A 16,527-nucleotide genomic window follows, 5' to 3' on the forward strand; every position below is an offset into this window, starting at 1 on the left:
CAGTCCCACATCTCCATGGTTCATGAACACCTCCAGGGCGGTGACTCCACCACCTCCCTGAGCAGCCTGTGCCAATGCACTGCCACTGTTTCATAGGATAAATTTTTCCAAACATCCAACCTGAACCTCCTCTGGCACAAACATTTTGCCACTTGCTTTTGTCTATTTAAATCTTTGCTCATTCTAATCTAACCACTAAGACAAAGAAAGCAAGATGGCGAAAGTAAGCTGAACAGTAACTCGTTTTTCTCTAGTCAACCTGGACCTGTCACCAGGACAGAATGACTTAGCTGTGATAAATTGAGTTCAGCATATGGGGACTTGCTTCAGCTCAGGTTTGATCTGGAAAGCAATGCCTAGAATACCCAAAGTCATCCATCAATGGTGACATCAGCTACATGCCCTGGTAAATTTGCTATGTTTCTATAATGCTACTCCTGTGTTAACAGTAGTTGCCAACAGCTAATGGCCTTGAATATGGAAAACAAATGTGTTTGCTTGTTAGTCAATAAGTTGCAAGACTGAACTTCTAAAGAGAATCTTAGCTGGAAATACATAGCAAATCCCACTGTATCTGTGCACTGTTAGGTAGTCAACAAACAACACATAAAATAGTTACCAGTAAATGACCCTGCCCTGATACAGAGAGGGATGATTTCCCCCAGACCACTCTGCCTTTGCAGACAACTTTACTTGGAGGACTTTTTATACCCTCAATGTTGCACCAGCTCTGAAGTATCAGGCCCAGGGTGGGGTTTGCCACTCACTGGCCATGGTCATGTTTGTGAGATGCAATCCTACTCTCTCCATTCCAATAGGTTTAACCAAGAGAGAATTAGTGACAGTCGTGCAATATGATTCAACAGATATAAAAGGGAAACAAAGAGAATAAAATCTCTCTTCCATTACAAAACCCATCCCTCCTGCCCCAAACAACCTTCTCTCCACATGCCCAGGCAGCCCCCGTCCCTACCTTCCTCAGGATGCTGGTAGAGCTTTGTCGCAGGTGGTGAATTGCTCCCGTCTCAAATTTTTTCAGCCATACCCAGTCTCCCTGTCCACAATACAGGTGGGTGAATGACAGAGCAAGTCTCTGAGCAACAGTTAACATTGACACCTAGGTTTGAATTCCAGATCCTTGACTTTAAAAGTGGATAAAATATTTGGATTGTGTCTTGCAAGAAAGGTCCTTATTAGAGATGTCGCCACTTGTCTTCTAAGAAAGCTTCTTCACAGTGCCTTTAGGTGGTGACATCTCAATAAAGACAAGACTTGGCAACGCTATGTATTAACAGAGATGCTGCCTGTTGAATACTTCAACCACACATAACTACAAGAGTCAGTGTGTCACCTCAAACACTGGTAGCTCCATGCTTGGGAGAAGCTTACTGTAGAATCATAGAATTATTTGAGTTGTAAAGGACCTTTAAAGTCATCTGGTCTAACTTCCCTGCAGTGACAGGGATGTCTACAGCTCAAGCAGATGCTCAGAGCCCCAGTTAGACTGATCTTGAATGTCTCCAGAGATGAAGACATTTCATCACCCTCTTGGGCCATCAGCAGCACCCATACCCTGGCATCTACAGTACTGTGGCTGAAGACTTTCCCACTTAAATAGCCCAGTAAACCAAAGTGGTCGATTGTTGACTGTGTCCATACCTACCTCATACAAAGCCACATTGGAGGTTTCGTGGGTGGCAGCGGTGCTTTTCAAAGAACCAGAGCGGATTGTGGATTTCTGGCTTCTGATTTCAGCTACACTGTTAGCATCAGTCAAACTGTCCAGTGTTAGTCTCTGGATGCAAGGAAGGCAGGTGGAAGACAGTTAACACCTCTAGAGGTAAAACTCCACTCCAGCTCTGCCCAGGACATTCATGTCACCATGCTAGTAAGGTTTCCTGCACTCCCAAACTCTCCATAGCACCTCTGAAATACTCGTAAGTAGTATCTGGAAACACTACAGCAATGCTTTAGGTGATGGAAGTGAGGAGAGAGGTTTCATTCTGAGCTGGCCTCTGGATAATTTCTCCTTTGGCATTGACAAGAGGCCTGTAACTGTGCCATCAGCCCAAGGAGTGAGATGGCCTCACAGCAGTCCAAATGACTGGCATAGGTCTGGCCTGTGCCAAATAGCACTCCCCCTAACAATACTCAGAGCTGAAAGGAGCCAGCCAATACAATCCAGGAGGCATTCCCAGTAAGTAGTTTGGTTGCAAACATTTTAAGTAGTGAGGTGGTTTATCTATGTGGATATAAGCAGTGTTATACTTTCCAACCCTAGGAACAAATAATAAGCCCCAGCTACTAGAATGAACATAATCAAGGGTACTATTTTACAATATAATGGCTTTGATTTTGATTTTGTTTTTTTGGGTGCACCTAACCTGAAATTCAAAACCACTCAGCATATGGGAAACTGTTCGACATGAAGGGGGAAATGAAGCATAGAGAAATGGGTATGAATGTACTACAAGCAAACCTATCTTTGAATGTCCTTCCAGATCAATTGCATGTGTGGACAGACTTACCTTTTTATGCAGCTCTGGGTTAATGAAGATGAGGTCCTCCAGTGTCAGTATTATCTTGTTAGGACCCCTGAATAACTGGCTGTTCAGGATGCTATGCCTGGGAGATTTGGAGAGCCACAGTTATGACTTTTAGCTAGGTAAGTAATTTACAATACTGAATCATAGAATCAAAGAAAGAACCTCAGAGAACATCAAGTTTCAACTCCCCTCCATGAACAGAGTTGCCAACTGCTAAATTAGGCTTCCCAGGGCCCCATCCAACCTGGTCTTCAATGCCTCCAGGGATATCTGGCCTCATTGTAGTACAGGGAATATGCAGCATGGTGGCTCAGGGCTGGACATGGGTGCGTGCATGATGACCTGACTTGGCTGAAATCCTTCCGCTAATGCAACAAGGGCTGCCCAAATCACAGACAGTCAAAGCTGTAATCCCAAAGCATCTCATCACAAACAGACAGTTTGAGTCAATCTGCTCACAAGTGTACAGCCTGCTTACAAGTGGTAGTCAATACCACTTACAAGTCATAGTGCCACTAATGGCCTTTTCTGTGAGGTGCTTGGCTCTGGGGTGGATGCATTCCAAGCTGAAACAAGGAATCACCTGAGAGGGGAGCCCATGTCAAGGAGCAGCTGTGGGAAGGAGTAGTCTGTGCCAGGAGTGTGGGGGTTGGAACTGGGTGGGCTTTGAGATCTCTTCCAACCCAAGCCATTCTGTGATTCAAGTGCAAACTGGATGTATATGCAGTGCATAATTTGTTTTGCTTAATTTTCATTTTCATTGTCCATCAGGAGAGAATATTAGGTTTTAATGGACCAGTCTATCTGCCCTGTAAAGAAACATACAGAAGGAAAGGCTAGAAGGGATGAGCAGTTTGCTGTGCATGACAATGCAGCGTGAAGGTCTTGGAAGTAGCATTGCTGAGACAGTGCTTTTCTTCTCCGTCATTAGTGATTAGATAAAGCAGAAGACTGCTGATTCAGATCTACTTGCAGGATCTGAGCCAGACAGGATGCCTACTGTGCAGCACAGGACAAATGTGCTTTTGGCACATCCCCAGGATGCTGCTGTTTTCCAAGAGATGACTCTGGACTCCTTTATAGACTTCTAGATTTGCAAAATTGCCACAGAGAAGACAGACAATTCAATGCACTTATCAGGTACTATCTGCTACTTGGTTCTCTAGAATTGACAAGGCAGAAAAAATCACAGCAAGAAAGGACACACTGGTAAGGACTGTATGATCATGGGCTAGTTCAGATAGGCTTGCACAAAGCAATATTAAATATCTCAGAGTTTCACTGGGATTCATTTGATGCAAATACCCACCACACGGACATTTTAAAGACCCAGGAAAGAGGCTGAAGTCACACACTGTTTTTTTGAACCCAGTCTTTCATTGAAGGCCTGGTCTAACACTGAGCACAAAACATACTATCTATAAGACAGTAAAAAATTCATCAAGCACCTTCAGAGAAAGAAAAGGAAAGCATCCCATTGCTCCCGTTATCACATTTTTTTTGTTCAGAGAACTCTGTTAATGCTCCAGCAAATATTTGATCATCTGCTAAGACAACTAAAACTATTCCCAAACAGCATATTTGATCCTCTTGGCTGCAGGATTCCTCTTACTAACCATATTGTGGAAGGATTCATTTTGTAAAATACCCACAGATCGCAACGATTTACTTTCTCATTGCATGCATCACTCTGGACATTTTAGAATAGCACAGCTTTTTGGAGTTCAGAGTTCACCCATACATCTACATCACTTTGGCTTGTTTATTATCACCTTTCTCTAAGTGCTTTGTTCCAAGCCACCCAAGTCAGCTCCACACAAAAGGCTCATCATTCATGTACCCTTCAGCTGTCCTCCTGAAAACCTTGCTCCATCATTCACATCCTCTCCCCCAAGCATGGAGGAAAGCACTCTGCTTCCCACAGCAGAGCACAGAGAGCGGAGTGACTCATGTAGGGTCATGCAGCAGATCCCTGGCAGAGCTTAGACCAGTGCTCCCCCTTATGAACTCAGTCCATGCTGTGGTTTAAATTTAGTCCCAGACATGCCCTTCTCTGACATAAATCACTGTCTGAGTCATGCTAGACATTTTATTTCCCTCTGCAGATGGTCATACATCTTTACTCACGACTAAGCCTTCCCAGGCACAGTCTGGTACTTGCAGAACAGCTTAGACATAGAGTAGGCAGAAAAATTGCCTTTTATTTGTGTAATTGCAGAGGCTGGTGGCCAACAAACCAGAAGCAGCTGTGCGTCATAGGCAGTGGAGCTGTTGGGGTGGTGCTTGTTGGGTGGCCTTATAATCATCTAGGTTTGGAGGGATGATTCAGGAGTGAAGAGAAAATGTCTCTGGGGATTATCTGCCAGGCAGGGCTGGATGGGATAATATGGGAGCCTTGCTCTGTTAAACACATTGCTGCTGAGTATACGCCTTCTAATTTCAGTCTTGTGCCACGTAAATGTCACCAATCTGTCCGACAGACAGACAGATTCCCCCATGGGAGGATTTGGAATGGAGGACTACATTGGTTTATGGCTACACTGTCCTTGCCAAGGAGCAACCCAACAATTCCACGCTGGCTCACTTCCACCTTGGACATAAAGCTGGGACACAAGTGTGATTTATGCAACTGGTGGAACTGATTACTGTTTTTTTTGCTTCAGAGCAAATCTCATGCTCCAACCAATATGTATGAAACGTGAGTGACCAGGAAACAGGGCTTCATCTCATAATAGGAAATGAATTGGATTGATAATAAAAATGTATTCTAATTAATTGGTCCAAATCCTCTCTAGAGGGAGCCTCTCTTTAACACAAAGGACAAAGGATCAATCAACCTGTGTTTTGTACATAATCATAATCGATTAATCATATTAGGGGCAGAAAAGAAGGGAAGAATGATCTGGAGCATGAAAAAAAGCATTTAATATGGCAGCACACTCCATCACCACCCTGATGTTCTCAAGGCAGATTCTTATTGTATTATATTGTATTGTTTTCCTACGGCATACTTCGCACTTCCAAAGTGTTTGTAATCTTCCTTATGCATCAAAGCTATCATCCAGTTAATCCTTCTAGCAGCTGACAGCAATCTGGACTGGACTAAGTGTGAAATGGCTCCTCCTGAGGCTGGAGAACCAATGCCCACTCTGTTCAAGCCACAATCAATAAACTGAAGAGATGTTTCTCTGGAGAGCAAAGACCACAATCAAACCTTCAACACATGCTCCAAAGTGCTGGTGTAAGCCTCCCACAGAAAGTAAAACTGGCACTGAATCAACAATGTTCTGCAGTTCTCACCTGATGAGATAAGCCAGGCCCACAGCACACAGCACCAGGGCAAATACCAGCATTGCTCCCAAGATCATGATTGTAGGCTCAATCCCTGCGCAAAGAGATGTGAAAAAAAGAATAAATCAGTGGATTAGAAAACCTCTTTGATTTAGTTAATAGCATTAAAATTGCCAACATTAGACCATTAGACTGCAAAGTCAAATATTCACCTAGAGGAATGTTAGAAAATAATCCTTATTTGTTGTTAATTTATGGATATACAAATGCTGATTTTATCTGCATGAAACTATTTTAGTTATATACTTACATGCACTTTTTTTTCTATACCAGATCCAGAGCCCCAGTTTTTCATTGATTAAATACAGACTCACAAGGAAGAGATATGCTTTAGAGACAGCTTCTGCAAAGTTCATAACTTTTGAACATTTGACCCTATTCTCTTCAGGAACTGAACCACTGAAAAAGCTTTATCATGTGGTACCAAACTGACCTCCAGTGTGAGCCATCAGTCCATCTGGGATTTTTCAGAGAGAAGAGAGAAGGGAGAGAAGGCTGAATTCTTCCTCAATGGGCTCATTGACAGAAAGTACTGGAGACAGTTTGCTCGTGAGTTGCTTTGCTAGAGTGCTAAGGGAAGCTGACATGAACGGATGAGCTCAATTCCAGTGGGAAGTGTTTGCTGTCTTTCCCTCTTCTGCCTTCTATTTGTTTTTATTTTATCCTGTCTGTGTTCAGAGATCCTTCAACACAAACAAGCATGCACAAGTTTGGGTTGATAAAAAGTTCATGACTCTAAGTCTCTCTTGCATCTAAATTACAGCCCACTTTGGGAGCACTGAGACAGAGCTTCCCAGTGAAAGCTGCGTGAAAATTGGTATAATTTTCCTTCCAGATTTGGACTCACTTTCTGCTTCAGCCCATGGCTCCAGTCCCTGATTGTAATCATGCAAACAAGTCACTTTGCTTCCATCTTCCAGCCTGGAACTGTACCAATGCACCTCCCTCTGTGAAGAAATACAGGTGCTATAGAAAGTGAATGCTACATAACCATTTCAGGACCTTACAGACTGTATACAGGTGTAGACCAAAATTTCACTCGCCAGTATGCAGTAAAAACCAGGCCAGCTTTCTCCAGGAAAGCTTTCTCTGACCTTGAGTATGAGACTGAGGAAGATCCCACCAGGCAGGCCTGGTGGCATTTATCCTGGGAGACAAAGGGGCTGCCATAGACATGCCTCTGATCCAGAAGGATCGGGATGTGTGAATCAAAGAATCATTAAGGTTGGAAAAGACCAAGATCAAGTCCAACTCCAGCCCATTTCCCATCATGCCTGCAAAACCGTGTCCTTGGGTGCCATATCTCCACATTACTTGAATACCTCCAAGGACAGTGATTCCATGACTTCCCCGGGCAGCCTGTTTCAATGTATTACTACTCTTTCTGAGAAGAATTTTTCTCCAAACATCCAATCTTCAGAAGCTACCTGGGAATGATCCAGACCTCCTCTCCCTCTCTTATCACACTGGCAGCTTCACATCCACACCTCCTCCAGCCCTAAAACTATACAGAAGACAGACTGGGACCGGGGTTCAATTCCAGTCACAAAATTTGCTCTCTGAAACATTAGGCATAATAATAAATCACCACTTCACTGACAATGCATAGAGGTTTATACTTTTGTAAAGGTGCGAATGTGGAATTTGATCTCTCTAAAAATCAATGGGATTTTTCTGTGGACTGCAGAGAGAATCTGAATTGCTATACTGTTCCAAGAGACAATGAGAGATATATGGTAGCACTGGATTTGCCTCTTCTGTAGGTTATCAGCAGCTGTAAGATCAGTACATCTCCAATTCCGATGAAGTTACACTGGTAGGAGCTGGACTCAGTGATCCTTATGAGTCCCTTCCAACTCAGGATGTCCTATGACTATGATTCTGTGATTTAAACCAGCTATGGCTGAACCAAGAGGAACATTTTTCTCAGCTGCTGAATGAAATATTATGCAGAAGTGGTTGAGTTTGTCTAAGTCATATCCCAGAAGAGCAGGAGTTAATGTATGTTATTATAAATAAATATGTTAAGTGGAGGCTAAGTATCCTCCCCTGAGAGTTATTTCCCCGTTAATTAAAAAATGCCTCAAATTAAAAACAATAAATAAAGCCAGTACCCAGTCCAGCAAACCTGGAAAGATTTTTCTGCTCTTGTCTTCAGTGATCATTTCTGCTGCCTACTTTAAATCAATTTATTTTGAGTAATGACTATTTTCTTTTTTTTGATAAGGTGAGCTCTTCCAACCACTTACCAAACTGCATAAGGAAGCTGGGGTTAGCCAGGGGTAATGATGAGAGCATCTGCAGATGTGCAGCCTAAGAAGGCCGTCGTAACACAAATTTTTTTAGTACTTTGTCCCTCAGAAGGACAAGGACAGAGTGCTGGGTTGAGCTGCTAGTATATATTGATTGCTATTCTGACATACATTACTTGCTGTCAAATTGATAGATGTTGATTGTTAAATCTGGAAAACTCTCACAAGCACACAAGAATGGCAACAACATTATTGACTTAAAAACAATAAGGGAGTCTTGTAGATCAATAGTAGGATCTCTGCATAGGATTGCCAGTTAGCATGATAACCAGTCAGATTCATGTGGATTTCTTGGATTTAGAGTTTCCTCTTTGAGGAGATCTAATTTACATGGCAATCGCTCTGAGCAAGAGAGAAGATGAAATAAATAAGAGGTATGAGCCATTTGACCATACTACTTTGTTTTTCTTACCTCCAGAGCAGAGAACATCTGGATCAAACCAACAGCTGCAGTCTTTCTTTGGTGGGGTTCCACTTGGAAAGTGAATGTCCTTGCCTAGGGGTTTGACAGACTCTGAAGACATGTCCAGCAAGTGAGTTGGGGAGAGCTGGCTCCCATGACCATCTGTGTCTAGTACCACATAGTTGCACAGCCACTTCCCACAGCTGTCTGTCTCTACAAAGTGGCTAAATCCATGGAAACTGACATTTCTTGTGTACTCTGTTATATTAGCTCCTGAGATCCAGACTCCTTTCCTTCGAGCATTGTTTATTGCCAGTGCCATGAAGTAAATGGCATCATAGATTGTCCCAAAGAGTGGAGAAACCTGAAGTTAGAGGAGAAATTAAGGTCACAATACAGTGCTGTCATTCTCTAGTTTGACATTTGCATCAAAAGATGTCACATTGCCTTAGCTGTAAACTCAAGGATTGACACCTGGTTTTGTTCTCCAGATTTGACATATGAAATCTCAGACTGATAGCTAGGAGGATATATTAGAGGACTTGGGTATTTCACCTACAGTGAAGAATCCTACACTCAATATGGTTAACCTGGGCTCCTATTACAAAGAAGGAAAAGAAATGGATGCTTTTGAGGCATGAACCATCTCCTTCTGAAGTAGACATCCATGCAGATCTGATAAACTGTGCCTTAAAATTGCTTACAGTTTTTTAAAGATCATAGATTTGAAGATGAGCACAGCTGAATCCAGCATCTCATCAGCATGACAGATTCTCCAATTGTCCTTCTGAAGTCTACAAGGTAGAATCTGACTGTCTTTTCTTAGATAGACTTTGAAATAGTTGTCCTAAAATGTTAAGAAACATAACTTTCACTTTAGATTCATAGAATCACTTAGGTTGGTAAAGACCTGTGGTATCACCTAGACCAACCCCAACCCATCCCCACCATGCCCAATGACTATGCCCCTCAGTGCCACATCTCCACAGTTCTGGAACACCTCCAGGGATGGTGACTCCACCACCTTCCTGGGCAGCCTGTGCCAATCTGTTACCACTCTTTCTGAGAAGAAATTTTTCCTAATATCCAACCTGAAACTTCCCTGGTGCAACTTAAGGCCATTGCCTCTCATCTTACAAAGGCTAAGAAGAACGAGGCAGCAATGATATTAATTGATTTCCATGATATGAATCATTTCCATCTAAATGCATCGTGTTGTTGCATTCACACAAATTATCAGGCATATGGGCTTCTTTTCTGGTGCCTTAAAATATCCACAGACTTTATCTACTTCAAGAGAGATTGCTTCATCTTGAGTTAACTGCAGTCAGCATGTAGCAAAACTAATCTGAGAGCCTCAGAGACAATCCTTTCTCTTAAATTCCCATCATGGTGCTACAGTTGAACTAACTGACTGCCAGTCAATGAATAGAATTTTATTTTCAAAGCAAACGCAGTTTACATCCAACCTTCACCATATTTTTCTCAAAATACAAGCTCGTAAAATCTGGGCTGTCTCTCGACTATCCTTTCTATGTAGCTACTGCCTATCCCATATGTTCTATTACCACATCCTATTGAAGTCCAAGAAAAAGAATGTTTACCTGTGTATCTTCTATCTCACTGGCTATTTCACCATTTTCTTTAGCTTCCCTGAATGCATCATAAAATGTCCAGTTTCCAGACTCCAGTGTGATGGTCAGCACAGCATCATAAGCTTCCTGGAGCTTTCTGTCATTGTCGAGGACATAGAATGAGTTGTTTGGGTAAGGAAGGCTGTAAAGTAAAGTGTCATATGGAATGAAGATGTATCTTCCATCCGTTAGTCCCATTTCCTGTGCTTTTTTGAGTAAGGCAGCCTGTTCCTCCCCTCCAATGAGCACAGAATGCATGCACAGAAGGATAACTGAAACATAAGGATCACAGACATTGTTGTTAATCCATTTGGTCTTTTCAAAATTAAATAGCTCCCTCCAGTGAAAGAGCTGTCTGAACTTCTGTATCCTAATGGTCCCCTACCCACATAATCAGCCAAAGAAGTTGGGAATTATGCTCATCTTGTTTGATCTCTGCACGTCTGCAACATCTAGCAAATGAGGCTGTGAGCATTACCTGTTCCTGGAGTCATACAGAAGGATGACTGCAGAGAAATTTTGACAGACTTGAGCCATGGGATAACATGCAGTGTAATGATGGCCCTCTGCTGTCATTGACTGAGACCTGATCTTTCTCTTTATGTGCCCTGAGGTGACATAGTCCACACAGTCATCAGCAGTGCCCAGGCTCTATCCATTGATCCTGCCACTATCTATATGGCTTTTCGATTGGATACTGTCTTGTTTTACAACTGGTTCATAGCAGACCATACCAGAGTCTACATTTTTGTCTGCACAAAATGACAGGGAGCATATAAACAGAAGGGGGAATGGCTGTTTATGAGGGTGGATAGTGATAGGACAAGGGGAGATGATCTTAAACTGAGACGGGGAGGTTTAGGTTAAATATTAGGAGGAAGTTTTTCACACACAGAGGGTGGTGAGGCACTGGCACAGGTTGCCCAAGGAGGCTGTGGATGCCCCATCCCTGCAGGCATTCAAGGCCAGGCTGGATGTGGCTCTGGGCAGCCTGGTCTGCTGGTTGGCAACCCTGCACATAGCAGGGGGTTGGAACTGGATGAGCATTGTAGTCCTTTTCAACCCAGGCCATTCTATGATTCTATGACTCTATGACGTGGTGTCAATGGCCCAATGTCTGGTGAAATACCTATCTGTGTAATGGGATTTTCAAAGTACTCACTGGCTCTAGCACAGCATCACAGAGAGGCTGAGGCTGGAAGAACCTCTGGGTCCTTCTGGTCTAACCTGTGCCCAGGAACATTTCCAGCAGAGCCACCCAGAGTGCGGTGCCCAGCACCACAACCAGGGACTTCTGGAGATCACCGAAGAGGAGACTTCTATTCCCCCCTGGTGTCTGAATTACAGGAAATAAATAGATATGTCTAGGCAGAGATTTATCACGTACTATTTCAGGGAGTATAAACTGGTCAGATGAATCATCTTTGAAGTGGAACTTACTTCTTCCAATGGTTATGAAAGCAATCCATCATCCCTAACTCACATAGAGTGTTGTGAGGGTGATGAGATTAACTCATCCAAGGTGGATTTGGTTTCCAGCACAGATTTGAACTCTCATAACACTTCAAGTTAGACAGCACCTTGCTGCCCTTCTTAGCTGAAACAGCTAAAATGCAACATCATCTGGATTTGCAGAGCTAGTTACAAAGGTATACAACCAGGACTGGAGCTGCATTGCAGACCTCCTAAAGAGGCTTTGAGCCAAGAAAACTTTTACTCACTTTTCTCAAGAGAAAACAGATGATTCTACCATACTGGTGTTATACCAAAGACTCTTTTATTGCTGCTAGTGAGTGTAACACTGGATTTCACCTCTGATACCTCACTGAACACTGGTACCAAGGACACAGCATTTCCAAAGCATGAGATTTCTGATAATCCATAGTCAAAAACATTAACAATATAAAGCTTTCCTACAAACCCTTCTTTACACTTGATAGGGTCATGTACAGATATCCATCTATATTAAGTACTACCCATAATTTGATGGTGTAGAGGACCATTTTACTCTATCCCCATCAAACACAAGATGCCCAGCATTCTTTCACCTGAAGCTCTGCCTCTGTGAAGTTTAGATAAAATTCTACTTGGCCTCAAAATTTCATTCTCTAGGCTATGCCCACTGGATAACAATGGTGAAAGAAGTATAACAATAAATAAAAAAAGGACTTGAAATACTTACTTTTAATGCCACTAACTTTTTTGATCCTGTTCCAAGTGTCTTCGATGCCTTTTTCTCCCTTACCCATGGATGTAACAATGCCTACAGGCAGCCCCTGGTTCCTGAGTGCGCTCGCTAACTTGTTGGATGTGTCCATCCAAACTGCCTGATTGGAAGCAATGATGCCAACATGGGCCAACTGAAAATATTTCATTATTGTAAACAAAACTCGGGTTGGAGAAGGCAGGGTTCTGGCAAACGCAGGGTGGTGGGTGGTAGAATCCAGTTTGTAGTTGATGCACATCCATGAGAAGATGGCTTTATTCCAGTTTTCCACTAAATATGTAGCCTCTTCACAGAAGCCAGGGTTCAAAGGTCCTATGAAAGCTGAGAAAGTCTTTCCAAAGTCAATGAATCTAACCAAAGCTCTTGATGTCTCACACTCTTCTTGCAGGACCACATAATCCAACCTCTGGCCAAGATCTATTGAAGGGTCTTTGCTTATTCGTTCTACTGCTAACCTGGCAGCAGCATGGGGGAAGGCTTTGGAAAAGAAAGGATCACAGTTCCAGGGTCCAAGCAGTCCGATTTTAAAAACAAAGCAATGTGCTGAGGAGGTAAGTATGGTTATTCCCAACAGTACCCCCCAGACAGCATGGAAAAATGGCTTCCTTCGATTCTCATTATTGATGTGATGCAATTCAGTGTGCTGTGACAGCCCCCAGAGCAAGCTGTTGGAACGCAGTAGGAGAAAGGGCATTGCTTTACAAATGGGGAGACTTAAACTGGGTTCTTCAGGAAGCCAAGCAAAGCAATACCAGCTGCTGGAAGAAAAGCAGATTACGTTTGCTTTCCTGCATACAAATTTCTTCAGTGCATGTAGATACAGCTGAATCAGTCCAAATTACTCAACAATTCTCAAGGTGCAAGAGTGTGAGGTGCCAAGAACCTGCATAAACTCATGGACAAGCACCCAAAAAGCCAGTGTACCACACAGACAACCATACAAATTATTAATTTAACTTCCCATAGTCCTGAACTGCACACTTAATAAAAATGTTCTAAAATATTTTGGTATATATTTTGAAATGAGCCAGTGAAGAGAGACTCTGCTTGCAGCAGAAAACACAACCCAGATATCCTTCCCATTTGGAAGGATGTCTCAAATCACACAGATAAACACACAGGTAAGAACACAAGAAGGTGAAATGCACTGAGCCAGCACCTTTTGCCAATCCCAAATCCTCAGTGAGTTTTGAACATATGCTAGGGGCCACATACACATAAATACATACACACACGTACTGATCCATATATGCATGTACTTACAGATGTATATATAAATGCATAAGATATTAAAACTTTCTGAAAAAGATTTTCAAGGACAAACTTGTCTCACTTGCCAGAGTCTTGGCAAAATGAAAGAGGCATCAACAGGTAATCACAAAACAAGGGAAAAGTAGGGTTATGACTTGATATAGATAAAAATGCTGAACAACTGCCAGGGCAAAAGCCTTGTGCTCACTCTTGGCATAAAATACTCTTGGTTAAAGACCCAGAGCTGGATGTTTGTTGGGAGTAAAAACCTTACCTTTCACATCCAGGCACAGAAATCTGAAACCCACAACAGTTTCTCCATCGACCACTGACAGTGTCATCCCAGGGCTTAGAAAATTTGCTGAGCCAAACAGCTTTGTACTCTAAAAGTAGCTTGTCCCTTACCACCCTACCTGTTCATTACTGGAGAAGTATTTTTATCCTGGATCCCCAGCTTCCAAGAGATGCTATGCAGAGCTCTGCAGTGCAGAAGATGCTATAAATACATCCAGAGGTCCCCTATGGGGAGAGGTCTCCAGAAAGAGCCACCAAGGAGCAGAGCAGCTTCTTACTGATGGTGATGGCTCTCCTTGGGCATGATTCCTGCCCCGGGCAGAGGCAATGTGTGGCCAGTTTTCCCTGTAAATGTGCTTGGGTGCTCACCTTCTTCAGCTCGTGGTTTTCATGGGACACTTCTGCTTGGATGCTCCATGTGGTGTCAATAGTTTCCTGTGCCCCCTTTGGTCAGGAACATGCTTCTCCTCCATGGTTTCATGACTTCAGATGCATCATCCCAAGATCTTGGTCCCTCAGTGAAGAGAACTCCCAAGCTGTCTCCCTCAAAACAGTCTCTGTGCAAAGACTTACTCATATCTAACTCAGCGATTGTAGGGATGGCATCTTAAAGCTCTGCCCTTGGATTAGTGGGATTATCTCCTGAGATCTGCCCATTGCAGAACAGCTGAGCCTCTGTGCACCACAGCAGTGATAGCTCTGCCTGTGCTCTGAAAGCAGCAGAGCTAAGAGCTATTTCAGGTCTGGGTTAAGTGGAATATTTGCTTTTGGGCTCCACCATACTACTGATGTTTTACAGTTTCATGTTTTTGTTTGCTTTGGTACCCTCATGACACACACAGAGCTTTTTACATTCGCAGCAAAAGATTATTGATTATTTCCCAGACCTTATAGGGTTCTCCCTGCAGCTCCCTTCAGTAACCCCCTGCAGACTCATTCCTTCCTCAATGGACCTGGCAATGAAACTGTCAAACTGAAGAGACATTGAACATTGCCACACCTGCCATAGCTACAGTACAGAGCCCCTTACAATAATTTAGCTGAGGTTATAGGACCAGCACTTTGTCTAGAAGGAGCCATTTTTAACTCAACCCTTCAGCAGTACTTCAAGTAAGCCGTATAAATTACATACATCTCCTTGGTATGTGTTCAGTAGTAGGTCTCCCTTTATGACTAATGATTATAGGAAGCCACAAAATCACTCAGCTGCAGTGGGCAGAGCATCTTTCTCCATTCATTTCCTTCTGCTCATTCACTTCCTTGCAATGATTCAGGAAGGTTCTAAGAAAGTTGCTTCAGTGATGATTGATACAGTTATCGGGAATTACCAAAGAGCTTCATATTTGGAAAGTGCTCAAAAGGCATGCAAACTTCAAGCCTGTATTCAGGATGCTGCTTAGTATGCAACCAGCAAATTAAGCTTGCACACCAGATTTTGATCAAAGAATGACATTATACCAAGTTTGTGCATCTAGGAGTGTGAAAGTAAAAGTTTAATTTACATGTGTATGTATATGCAAGTATACCTATTTTGAGATGACCTTTAATGGTACCTTCCAACTCAAAATAGGTGTTCAAGGCCAGGTTGGATGGGGCCCTGAGCAGCCTGGTCTAATATTAGATATGGAGATTGGCAGCCCTGCCTGTGGCAGGGGGGTTGGAGCTTGATGATCCTTGAAGTCCATTCCAACCCAAGCCATTCTATGATTCTATGATATATAACATATTCAGTGTTGTCTCTACTTTTGTACTGACAGTGGCATTGCAACAGTGAATTCAATTCAGTGTCAGCAGTTTCAAAGTCTCCTGCTGTACCATCACAGGCTCACTTCTAGGGGATGTTTATAGTAGTAGAACATCCTATGTTGAAACAGAAAATGTTTTGAGTTAGGCATCTAACAATGAAAGATTAAAAAGTAGTTGACATGGAGGTCTTTTTATTTGTATACCTACCCTGTTAACATTATTTTTCCATAGCCAAGTGGGCTGAAACCTCTATCCCTTTCTCCCTTCTGCTTTTTGCCAGTGAAAGATCCCACATCCTCAGTTCTTGAAGTCCTCCAGGTACGGTGACCCCACCACCACCCTGGGCAACCTGTACCAACAATGACACAGCTGAAGCTAAAAAAAAAAGAATAATTAAAAAATGTTAATAAGTCAATTTGTCTGCCTGGAATTATTGTTAAAAGATCATACCTATGCCTCCAAACCTTGCTTTTTTCCCACATCTTAAACTCATCATTGCTGCAAACACATCATGCAGTGTTTCTCTGCTGTGCTGCTATTTGTATACCATCAGATTCCCAGTGCTTCTGTGTTCACTGAAGTGAGTGGGAGCTGTATGTATTTATGCGTCCATAGCACTTCCCATGGGAAGGTTGAGCTGCAGCTGTCTCACTTTGCTTTAAATGTTTAGAGCAGAAGAGGGTGCTCTAATCTCTTGCTCTGCTCTCCAGGAAGCAGCCTGGCCAAGCATGCTGGAAATAAAATGCATTTTGTAACCACTTAT

The 16,527-nt window shown here is 42.8% G+C and overlaps 1 protein-coding gene across 1 annotated transcript in view; it reads right to left on the bottom strand.

Annotated features, from left to right (window-relative positions):
• Positions 1–14,065, bottom strand: part of GUCY2F (guanylate cyclase 2F, retinal) — a 42,572-nt gene extending 28,507 nt beyond the window's left edge. The window contains exons 1-8 of the mRNA XM_042862453.1: positions 13,999–14,065; positions 12,441–12,950; positions 10,217–10,518; positions 8,622–8,976; positions 5,847–5,931; positions 2,529–2,625; positions 1,664–1,795; positions 974–1,054 (exon numbers count right to left, since the gene is read on the bottom strand). Of these exons, the coding sequence (XP_042718387.1) occupies positions 974–1,054; positions 1,664–1,795; positions 2,529–2,625; positions 5,847–5,931; positions 8,622–8,976; positions 10,217–10,518; positions 12,441–12,950; positions 13,999–14,065 (1,629 nt within the window). The remainder of the gene's footprint in view (positions 1–973; positions 1,055–1,663; positions 1,796–2,528; positions 2,626–5,846; positions 5,932–8,621; positions 8,977–10,216; positions 10,519–12,440; positions 12,951–13,998) is intronic.
• Positions 14,066–16,527: the final 2,462 nt, after the last annotated feature.

Source organism: Lagopus leucura, unplaced genomic scaffold, assembly GCF_019238085.1.
Source record: "Lagopus leucura isolate 7727_CA_CO unplaced genomic scaffold, USGS_WTPT01 Super-Scaffold_702, whole genome shotgun sequence".
Taxonomy (NCBI): Eukaryota; Metazoa; Chordata; class Aves; order Galliformes; family Phasianidae; genus Lagopus; species Lagopus leucura.